This window comes from Gigantopelta aegis, chromosome 3 (assembly GCF_016097555.1).
Source record: "Gigantopelta aegis isolate Gae_Host chromosome 3, Gae_host_genome, whole genome shotgun sequence".
In the NCBI taxonomy this organism is placed as follows: domain Eukaryota; kingdom Metazoa; phylum Mollusca; class Gastropoda; order Neomphalida; family Peltospiridae; genus Gigantopelta; species Gigantopelta aegis.
The window spans coordinates 27,836,631-27,848,430 of record NC_054701.1 but is presented as its reverse complement, the minus strand read 5'-3'; the positions used below and the strand labels follow the sequence as shown (position 1 = coordinate 27,848,430).

The following is an 11,800-nucleotide window of genomic DNA, read 5'->3' as shown; positions in this document are numbered from 1 at the left end:
ACCATCTCACAGACAGGATAGCACATACCGCGGTCTTTGATACACCAGTCGTGGTACACTGGCTGGAATGAGAAATAGCCCAATGGGCTCACCGACGGGAATCGATCCCAAAACGACTGCGCATCAAACGAGCGCTTTATCACTGGGCTACGTCCCGCCCTAGTGGAAGAGAAGACATGCGAACGAAGCAATGCAAAGGAATATGATGGTCATCAACCCCCTCCACACACACACACATACACACATTCCACACACACCCTCCGTCAACATGACGGGCCCATTTTTGTTAACTGGAAATAACATACCCCCTCCCCAAGTAATGGTAAGTGCATACATGTGCAAAACAAGGGGGAGAAGCTAGGCAAAATTATAAACGGTTAAAACTTTTATTTTGTTTAAAGACACCACTAGAACATATTGGCTACATTTTTCCACTATAGCAGCAAGGGATCTTTTATAATGCACTTTCACACAGACATGAGCACATATTACGGCCTTTGGTATACCAGTCGTGGGGCACTGGTTGGGACGGTACCTAGAAGAAAGGATCAACGGGGTTTTTTTTCGTTTTTTTTTATGTATTATTATTTTTTTATTTTTTTTTATTTTTTATATATATATATATATATATATTTTTTTTTTTTTTTTTTTTTATTTATTTGTTGATTGATTGATTGATTGATTGATTGATTGATTTTTTTTTTTTTTTTTTTTTTTTTTTTTTTTTTTTTTTTTTTTTATTTATTATATAGGTGAAACGTGTACACGCATAACATTTTATCTAGACCCGTGGGGGTGAATGTAGCTAAAATAAATTTTAAAATATATATATGTAAAAAATAATAATAATAATAATAATAATAAGCACGTTTCCCTGTTTGTTTGGGGGGTTTTGGGGTTGAGTTTTTTAAAGACAGTAATGAGGGTTTTTTTTTGTTAAACGTAATTTTTTTTTTAATCTTCCTTTGACTTGTAAGGTATTTCACATCTGTTTTCTTTCTCCCAAATTAGTTCAAAATGGACAAGAACATCGCGCGAAAAACGCGCTCCAGTCAATCGACGAGCAATTCCAGCGGAAAACGCGTTTCCCGTTCAGAGCATTTTCCGCGCGTGTTTGTTTGTTTTATGAACAAAAACGCGAGTGCGAATAATTTTTACATGCTCATATACCACTAGAGTTTCGAGCATGTCTCTGGATAGCCAGGGGCTTGTCCCGGGACAGAACAAAATTAAGCGGTCAATTTAGAAATTTACATCCAAAAATTAAATAGTGGGCCTTTAAAATTTTGATGCGCATCTCTAATTAATATAATTAATAAAGAAAATTCTACTATTAAATTTGGTCACTAGATTAGATCGGGTGGTCAAAAAGAAATTAGATAAGATCGGTGGCCTGACTCAGGATGAGGGGGGGGGAGGGGGGTGTAGAGTTGAAAATGGGCAGAATTTAGAAAATAGCAATTAGTAAAACATTTAATAGAATTTTAAAAAAAAGAAAGAAAAAAAGTTACAAGCCAGAAATAAAAAGAATTGACTGCTCGGTCGAATATTTATATAATTTGGAGCATTTTAGAAGGACAGTCCAAAAATAAATAAGAGAAAGGAGAGAGGATCGGACTATTTAATAATATTAAAAAAAGAAAGTAATTTCGACATAAACTTTTGAACGAAGGTCTAAATGTTTTAAAGTCCGATCTATATGTCCACGTGAGTGGCCTCGTTAAGGCAGTTAGGGTGCACAGCTTGTAGGGACGAGATGGGTTGCATCCCGTCAAGAAAACCCCTAGATTGACAGTCAATAGACGTTGAAGGTGTAGTGCTGTGCTGAAATACAGATCTTGAGAAGCCGGATCCGTCTGAACGAGAGAGAGAATCAGACTAGGGTATATAAGCCAGTCGTCATGGGTTGGTATAGTGGTGCGGACGGGCCCGACTCCGGAGGATACGAGATGGTATCACAATAAAAGGGTGCGACGATTTACCCAATACTACCCAATATTACTCAGTACTTACCCAATACTACCCAATACTTACCCAATACCACTACTAACTATTATATCATCACGCAAGAACCCCTAAACCTGGATATTAGTTAGGCCTACACGTGTTTTGCGGCGAATTGTATACACCGCAGACTCCAGTACGTTGACTTACCTCCCTTCGTTCACCTTTCTATAATACGAATAACTTTTATAAAAAAAAAAAAAGGTAAGTATAAAAAAACAAAAAAAACAAACAATTCTAATCTTGATGATATGGAATTTTTTTTTATCATATTACTGTTTCATTTCTTCATACATAGTTTTACAAAGAGAAACCTATTGTATATTGTACCGGGTATATATTAGGTTTTGGGGTTCTTGCGTGATGATATAATAATTAGTAGTGGTATTGGGTAGTTTTGGGTAAGTATTGGGTAGTATTGGGTAAATCGTCGCACCGGCTAGGACAGGCTCGGACATGTAAAGAATAAACACGAACAACCGTGCCGTTCTGCAGAATGGCCGTCATACGAGTCACGAAAAATACAAGTCAACATAGTCAGACGGAGAAATGACGTGGAGGCAAGGAATCTCGCTAAAAAAGAATCCAACCTGGTGGTGCAGACTGTCGAAACGAAAAGCGTTCCAGCGTTCAATCAGTTCCAATGGCCGCATACATCCCAGTAGAAAACCTCACTTTGTTGACAAAAACAACAAAAGTGAAGGATCCCCAAGTCGAGCCGCGAAAGAACGTGCAGTGTGCACAAAGACGTCTTACCGCGACGAGCTGCAGACTAGGAATGAGTTTGAACAAATACAATGACGTAGAGAGCGATTAGTTTAGTAGCGACCGCGCGGAAAATCGACTCGTGTTTATGATTTTGGTGTGAACGGGCCATAAGGAGTTCAAACGTCAAAGAAGCAAGCAAATAAAGTTTCGTATCATAATTAAATACTGATGTATAAGTAGGAATACATATATGTTTAATTTTAATTCTAGCCACACTGTTAGACTGTTAATAGGAATGTAATTATAACACACTATCAAGTCACTATGACATATACGACTATACCTATATCGTAGCTTTGCATAAAGACGTGACCTTTGAAATGAATAAATGATCACAAGACGAGTGATTTACCTGTCTTTTTGTTCCTGTTTTGAGTGTTTATGCCAACGTAAGATTGTAGCTGTGTTTTTAATTTATATTTGTATGTGTGCTAAGTATTTAATATGTTTATATCATTGCATGACGAACATATTGATGATTTAAATCCTATTGCTATTGATTACCACAATATTTGACACATCAATGTTTATCATGTTAATGTTTATTTTTAGACCATGGCCCACTCAGGCCACTGGGTAGGACTTTCCTTTGGCACTGTCACATATAAAGAACATTATAAATACTTAGTTAGGGTTAGTGACAGTGCCAAAAGAAAATCCTTCTGCCCATGGTAATATCTATGGGTCCTGTTAATTCATGGTATTTATTTACAGTGCTGTCCGGTGTATCGGCGCACCTAAGCATTCAAAGACCATTTTCTGTGTGAACACTGTGAAATACTTAATAAAATGTGTCTCTCACCAATGAACCAGTGCATAATCTTATTGTTTTATGTCTGTAGTAAATAAACATTTTAAAATTGTCCATAAATGTGGACACCCCTTTGTATCCAAAACGATTTGCATGTCCGGTGATTCGGCGCAGTAGATGTGGATCGGCGACCCCGCTATTTATAAACTGCCTATAACCTCACTTTGTAGCCCATAAACGCTACACTATTGTCCCAGGATTATTTTAGTATTTTTTTGTTAAAAAATATTACTATGAAAATGAACGATCACACGTGACCCATCTCATGATCAGTTTCGGAATCGTTTTCTTGAGTAGCACAGTACTGCAGATGCATGTTCATTGTCATGCATGGCTAAGATGCCTGTACATGGATTTGTTTCTCAGGTAGATTGTGCACACACGTGGATCTTATTTCGCTTTTATTAAAACATTTTTTGTAACAATGTGAACTGGAATGGCTGTCCATTAAGGTGTAAAACTTTAGTTTTGTTTGCATTTGTCTGTGTTTTCCTTTTTCGGTTAAATAAAAATAACCGAAACAAATAATTATACCGTTTACTATAATTTAAGAAATACGGAAAAGGTGTTTTTAGACTTGCTTTAACATTCTTAATATCAATAAGGCTGACCTACTTCGCGTTTATATACACGAAAGCAGGTGAATGATTTATTTTGAAATTATAATATAATTATTGATAATTCTAAAAAAAATAATTGTACCCTTAACAATAAATATGTTGATACTTGATTAAACTTTGAAAATGGAATTGAACTTTAATTTGTTAAAAACACCGACAACATGTCAATTTCCTAAGCATATTTAAGCAAAATACAAAGTGCGCCGAATCACCGGACGCACCGATACACCGGACACGGTTGTAATAAAACCATTTTTAATATCATCAACGTCCCTAAATCAATATCCGATTTGTTGTCGTCTGCTAGTCGTTAATTAGTGAGGTTTTTCTTCACAGTTCAGGAACATTCATTACCAATAAAGTTCAAACAAGTAAGTATCTAAATACAAAACTTTACAAACCCCTAAAATCAGGCATCAAAATAAGCATTGTGTCTGGTAACCCATTTACAGGTTACCACAAAATATAGCAGGGATCATGTGACCGGGCGAAGTGAGCCCAAACTTCGCTCTAACCAGCCTGACTTCGCTGTGCTAGTCACTGTACGGCGACATTTGTGTCACCTTTTTGAAAATAGCCATCACTTGTAATGTACACAATCACGGATGAATGATGAAACAGGAGGAACACCTATTCATAGATAATAATTAAGTGTGAATGGCCTGAGAGTTTGAAGAGACACTAGTGCCACAAAATCACGCGACAGGCTCATAGATAGACGGTCTAGCTCAGACAACAACCGGGTCTAGCACTAATAGTTGGAGTAATTAACTAGTTTTACGTAGACTTTGTCATAATGAATAAATTCAACATACAAAACATATGTCGAAATTGTGAAATAGCGGTAACCTGTCCTACATACCCAGCGGCCACTTAAACTGGATCCCCCAAGCCGCTAAAGTGTCTGTGTTAAGCGGCCACTAAATTGTGAAATAGCGGTAACCTGTCCTACATACCCAGCGGCCACTTAAACTGGATCCCCCAAGTCGCTAAAGTGTCTGTGTTAAGCGGCCACTAAATTGTGAAATAGCGGTAACCTGTCCTACATACCCAGCGGCCACTTAAACTGGATCCCCCAAGTCGCTAAAGTGTCTGTGTTAAGCAGACACTAAATTATTTAAACTTTTCTTAAAATTGTAAACAACAGTGACAAGGTTCTGCAGATAAGCAATGTTCACACCTTCACGGATACTAGTACCGATTCAGTCTGACAACTCCACAGTGTATTAATTAAGAAACTGTGACTGTGGAACGCATTTAATTGCCTCTGGGTAATCTCAGCTTAACCATGGTAGATTAATCTACTAGGACAATACTCTGCAAGGAGTAGGTATTAAATGAAATGAGAAGACAAACTTGTAAGAGAATGAATTCTAAACGGTTAAATTAGTGCATTTCAATTACATTTCATTATTTCTAAAGAAGGCGACATGTGGAAAGGTAATTTTAAAAAAAACACCTATAGAACACATAGCCATCAATTAGCAGTACAGATGGTAAATAAAATAAAATAAAATACAGATTGTAAAAGTTGCACCTGTATTAAGATAACTTCTTTTTTGGGGGATTAAAAATTCAAGTCTCCCTGTTGTTAAAAACTTCGCCCACTCTAAAGTTTGAGAGAGAAGTGACTTCGCTCTATGATTTTGACCTCGTGTGAGGCCTGATGTAGCCTGGTAACCTATAGGTTACCACAACTATATGAAAGTTAGACTTGAATTCCTGTTATTGGTATGACTAATGAAATCTGGAAGTAAATTTATCTAGTGGGCACTGCTTAAATGCGGATTGCCGAAATTGCTTTGCAATTGCACAAGTGTGCACGAACATCGGTGCAATTTCGTACAAGAAAACGAAACGCTGAAGTAAATTCATCTAGTGGATGCTGCTTAAATGCGGAATGACTATTATTGCTTGCAATTGCACATCGATGCAATTCCTTACCAGAAAATGAAACATGGAAGTCCGGAATGTATTGCCTGGTTTACATTCGGAAACGAAACTACTGTTGTTGAAATTTGTGTCGAGAATGAAACGTCATTCTCGACTTTTCTTACATGTGGTAACCTCCCAGTAACCCGACTGGCTGTTCTCAGCTTATTTCGATGCCTGTAAAATAATTAATTTTACTACATTGTTTTTATTTAGTCCTTAATTTTACCGATATCGGGTCCACATGACTCGTAGAAATTGACTTAAAATGAAGGAAGATGAATTAACATTCGGTGTGTGTCACATAACCTCACACATGCCAGATCAACAAGGCCAAATCATTTAATTTTTATGATTTTTAAGCCCCTTGTTGTTAGAATTTGTTTTTAATTATTATATTCGATCTGCAAAATGTATGCTACATTTTTGTGCCTCTACTGTTGCAAATAATTTTGAGTGTATAAATTGTAAATTATAAAAAATATATTTTACAAACTAATCACTGGTATGAACGTAATGCCTATCAGTATTGACATCAAGTGTTAGCAATGTGTGTTGGTAAAACGTGGATTAACTAATCTTAGTGTTAATGTTCAAGGGTTGAAACTAGGGTATGTCCCTTTAACCTTTTGGCAAGAGATAAAAAATTTCCCAAGTTCTATATCAGGATTAGGTCCAGTTTAGGATTGGGTTATTGTCAGGATTTGGGTTAAGATTATTATTATTGGGTTAAGATTATTAAAGTGATGATTGGGCAAGTTTTTTGGACTGGTATGCATATATTCAACAATATATAATGCACATTATTGCTGAATATCAACAAGTATATTGGTATATTTAATTAATAAAATGGTACAAATGTGATGGTTATTGATATAACAGGTGCAGCCATTTCGTTCCATCCCACTGAATCTGTCCTCTGGTCAGCCAGTAGTTACGTCATACTTAATGTGTCAGTCACATCAGGTATTAATCTTAGAACTGAACAAACTAATGTACGGGTGACTTTTGTGAGATGATGAAACAAGTATGCATCACAGTGTTCTATATTAATGTCAATAAATGTCTTGTGTTGTGTTGTGTTGTCTTGTCTTGTAATAATATCCATCCCAGTAAGCCAGAAATAAGTATACAATTATACAATACAATACAATTTAAGTGCTTTATTGCTGTGTTTACATATGGTGTATACATATAAACATAGTCTGGTGACCCAGCAATGATAAAGCTAATTATTTTTCGATTCTGTACAACATAAACCACCATTGTCAAACTGGCTACAAAACCAATCAAAGATACTGTCTGTCAGTGTATCATGTTTTGTCCATGGAGAGGGTATACTGAAATGATAAAATGACTGTTTACTTTGTTAATATGTTTATTCATTTAGTTGCCTCCAACTGTTATTTCTGTTTGGATGGACTTTGTGTGTGTTTTGTGGATTAACAGACAATGTAATTGTCTGGTAGAGATGTCGTCAGCTGGACACGTTTTGGGACAAAAAAGAATACGTACCAGTATTATTAACATAACATATATTACATATAATCTTTGTTTAATGGTAAATGGTATGGGTAAAATGTAGGCACTTGTTTTATTAGCAAGTAGTAGATCATGACCAGTTTCACAATATTCCTGAAGAAAATTAAAACATTCTCCAACAAATAACCTGTACCCACTAAAATGGTAATGGACATTATCAACAAACAGGGTTTATTACTGTAAATAATTTTGTAATACTATTGATTAAGTAGACTGTCCCATCTAAAATCACAGAACTGACTAAGCACATAGTTGAAAAAAATAAAATAAAATTATCATTGGGCAATTATTTTGTTTTCAAGTCCGGGCCGGGCTGGCTGATCAAAGCAAAGCAGCTTGCCTTAACCTTCTGACTACTGCAGGTGATATAATGTCACACAAGCTGACACACTGTATGCCGCATACAGTACATTTGCTCATTCATATTTTCTGCATATTGCACTGATAATATATGATCGAGACTACCCGGTAATCTTAATAATGGCCGTTGTATTTTTCTGTTTTTCGTGAGAAATACCTGGACATTTTAAGTTGAAACATTTTCAGCAAGTATTTTTGCTTCACAACAATGGTGGAACATCGCAGTTATTTTTAGAAGTTGGTAGCTGATTGTGATAGTTAATTTGATAATGAATTTGACCATTTTATCAACAACGAAAATTGCAAAATATTGAAATATGAATCATAGTTAATTTCCAAAAAGAATTCTGTTTAGAAAAACAGTTAATGGGAATAATGGACATAAATACTGGACATCTGGCCACAAATGCCCATAAGTAAACATGACTTATCGACTTTTTGCTTAATTTATACTGATCTAAAACATCATAAACATTAGGAAAAACCCCACAAAAATAATACTTATTGATTCACATATGAACATTATTTTATGTTTTTATAAACATTTTAAGTGAAAATATGTGGGTAAAAGTTATAAATTTATGCTCCCTTAACATGGATTTAAAAAAATTTAATCCAATAGTCAGAAGGTTAATTTAGTGTTTGTGTGTTTACTTAGTTTTTACAGCATGCAGTAGTTTACAGGAGCTGACATCACTTCCCTTCCAAGCTAGTACTAGAGTACTTCCAAGCTAGTACTAGAGTACTTCCAAGATAGAAACAAAATGGTAGCCCACAGTTAGCAGGAATAATATAAAATAATTATTAATTGAAAATATTATGCGTTTTTCATTTGTTAAACTGTCAGTATGTGTGGATGGTCCTGATATGTATCTTTTCAACACATAAAACTCATATTTGACCTGATTTGCCCTTTAATACATGTAGGCATATTAGAATAGGGACAATAACACCATGTTTTGTTAACTGTAACTATAATCAAACACTGTGTGTTATTATTCCCGGATTTGAACGTATTAATTCTTAAAACATATTTTACTGGTAAATGTATAAACATCCAGATTCAAAAGTATTGTTATTTTGATGCTAGTTGAAATCATGCAAGTTTCTTTTCTGTTTTGGTTAATAGTTAACATCTGTGATCATGAATAAAGAGAAGAAAGGCAAGCAGTCGAAGAAGACATTTCACATTGCCGCCAATGATCTGTTGTGTAAGAATGGCTGTGGGTATTACGGCAATCCAGCGTGGCAGGGTTTCTGCTCCAAGTGTTATCGCGAGGTGTATCAGCCTGCGCGACAGGCACAGGTGCTGCACGATGCCATGCGGGAGGCCAGTAAAAGGTTTGTTGTTTCTTTTTTGTTTATTGGTCCCCTACCAGTTCAACTGGAGGGGACGATAGGTTTCACCTCCATCCTTCAATCTATCCATATGTCCCACATATAGTTTTTCAATTGTTTTTTTTAACAATGCCTTGAGATATTGAGATGAAAATTTGTGTAAAGAGTTATCATGTACTGTTATATATCGGGTGTGACTTTCATGACTATTTACCCATATTTGACCGAGTTAACTTTGGAGATATGAAAATTTGTTTTCCGATCTTGTCTTTGCAATGTCTCAAGATATAATTTTGTGTACAGCATTACCAAGTTATGGTAAAGAATTAAATTTAACTTTCATGGTAATTTACGCATTGTTCAGAGTTATGGCCCTTTAATGTAGGAGATATGAAAATTTTTCCCACACATTGGTAATGCCTGAAGATATTGAGATGAAATTTTGCATATGGCTTTTTCATGTACTGTTACAGATCAAGTTTAACTTTTATGGCGACCTACCTATGTTTCACTGAGTTGTGACCCTTGAATTTAGAAGATACAAAAATTTGTTAGGCCTGGTAGGGGACATGTTTTGTTTCAGCAGTACTCTCAGAATGCTTGTGTTTTAATGGTAACAAAGATAATTTGTGACTAATGTTGGTGCTACACCAAACACCCGAAGCGCATCGATGCACATTGAATATGGTTACTTCCAGTCGTTGAGGTACACCGAATTCTGTCCCAAAGCATTTTGACGCGTTTTCGCGGTCGGTGTGTCAGCAACATTATTCCAGTTCAAAGTGCATCGCTACTTATTGGCCAAACCATATTTGGTGTAGCACCAACATAAATGAAGGAAAAAAATATTTGTTTGTCAACAACTCAACATGTCTTAAACTAGTGTTGGGAATCTGTTGGAATTTCATCATCGAATCATCAGTTATAATCGGTTGGCACTAGTTGATTAGCTTTCGATTACACAACTGGTTAGAATTATATGAAGATAAGAAGGATTTTAATTGTAAGCACCATGCACCTATTGTCCTGATCACTGGGATAGACCACACAAATCAACAATTTTACTTTTAAAAACTGTTTTCTTTATGTACACATGAAAACAAACCCCAACATATTTCCATCAGTTCCATCATCTAAGCTGGAGGAAGAATTTACAGGTAACATTTTCCTGCAAAATCAATTATGGATTTTTATAATTAATCATCACATAGGTAAAACTATACCAATCAATGTTCGATTATACTTAATCATTGGAACATCACTATATTAAACTATGGCTATTTTGACATCTATTGTTATTTTGATACTTAGTAAAGAGAGAGAGAAAGAGGAAATTTGGTGCTGCCACATAGGTTATATGTTGGTCTAAATATTAAACTATGGCTATTTTGACATCTATTGTTATTTTGATACTTAGTAAAGAGAGAGAGAAAGAGGAAATTTGGTGCTGCCACATAGGTTATATGTTGGTCTAAATATTAAACTATGGCTATTTTGACATCTATTGTTATTTTGATACTTAGTAAAGAGAGAGAGAAAGAGGAAATTTGGTGCTGCCACATAGGCTATATGTTGGTCTAAATATTAAACTATGGCTATTTTGACATCTATTGTTATTTTGATACTTAGTAAAGAGAGAGAGAAAGAGGAAATTTGGTGCTGCCACATAGGTTATATGTTGGTCTAAATATTAAACTATGGCTATTTTGACATCTATTGTTATTTTGATACTTAGTAAAGAGAGAGAGAGAGAGGAAATTTGGTGCTGCCACATAGGTTATATGTTGGTCTAAATATTAAACTATGGCTATTTTGACATCTATTGTTATTTTGATACTTAGTAAAGAGAGAGAGAGAGAGGAAATTTGGTGCTGCCACATAGGTTATATGTTGGTCTAAATATTAAACTATGGCTATTTTGACATCTATTGTTATTTTGATACTTAGTAGAGAGAGAGAGAAAGAGGAAATTTGGTGCTGCCACATAGGCTATATGTTGGTCTAAATATTAAACTATGGCTATTTTGACATCTATTGTTATTTTGATACTTAGTAGAGAGAGAGAGAAAGAGGAAATTTGGTGCTGCCACATAGGTTATATGTTGGTCTAAATATTAAACTATGGCTATTTTGACATTTATATGTTGGTCTAAATATTAAACTATGGCTATTTTGACATCTATTGTTATTTTGATACTTAGTAAAGAGAGAGAGAGAGAGGAAATTTGGTGCTGCCACATAGGTTATATGTTGGTCTAAATATTAAACTATGGCTATTTTGACATCTATTGTTATTTTGATACTTAGTAAAGAGAGAGAGAGAGAGGAAATTTGGTGCTGCCACATAGGTTATATGTTGGTCTAAATATTAAACTATGGCTATTTTGACATCTATTGTTATTTTGATACTTAGTAGAGAGAGAGA

General features: G+C 35.2%; 1 protein-coding gene across 1 annotated transcript in view; it reads left to right on the top strand.

Moving 5' to 3' along the window:
* The first annotated feature begins 3,070 nt into the window (after window positions 1-3,070).
* The window catches only part of LOC121367819 (rab5 GDP/GTP exchange factor-like), a 27,368-nt gene continuing 18,638 nt past the window's right edge, over window positions 3,071-11,800 (top strand). The window contains exons 1-2 of the mRNA XM_041492203.1: window positions 3,071-3,161; window positions 9,167-9,378. Coding sequence (XP_041348137.1) covers window positions 9,182-9,378 — 197 coding nt within the window. The 5' untranslated portion in view covers window positions 3,071-3,161; window positions 9,167-9,181. The remainder of the gene's footprint in view (window positions 3,162-9,166; window positions 9,379-11,800) is intronic.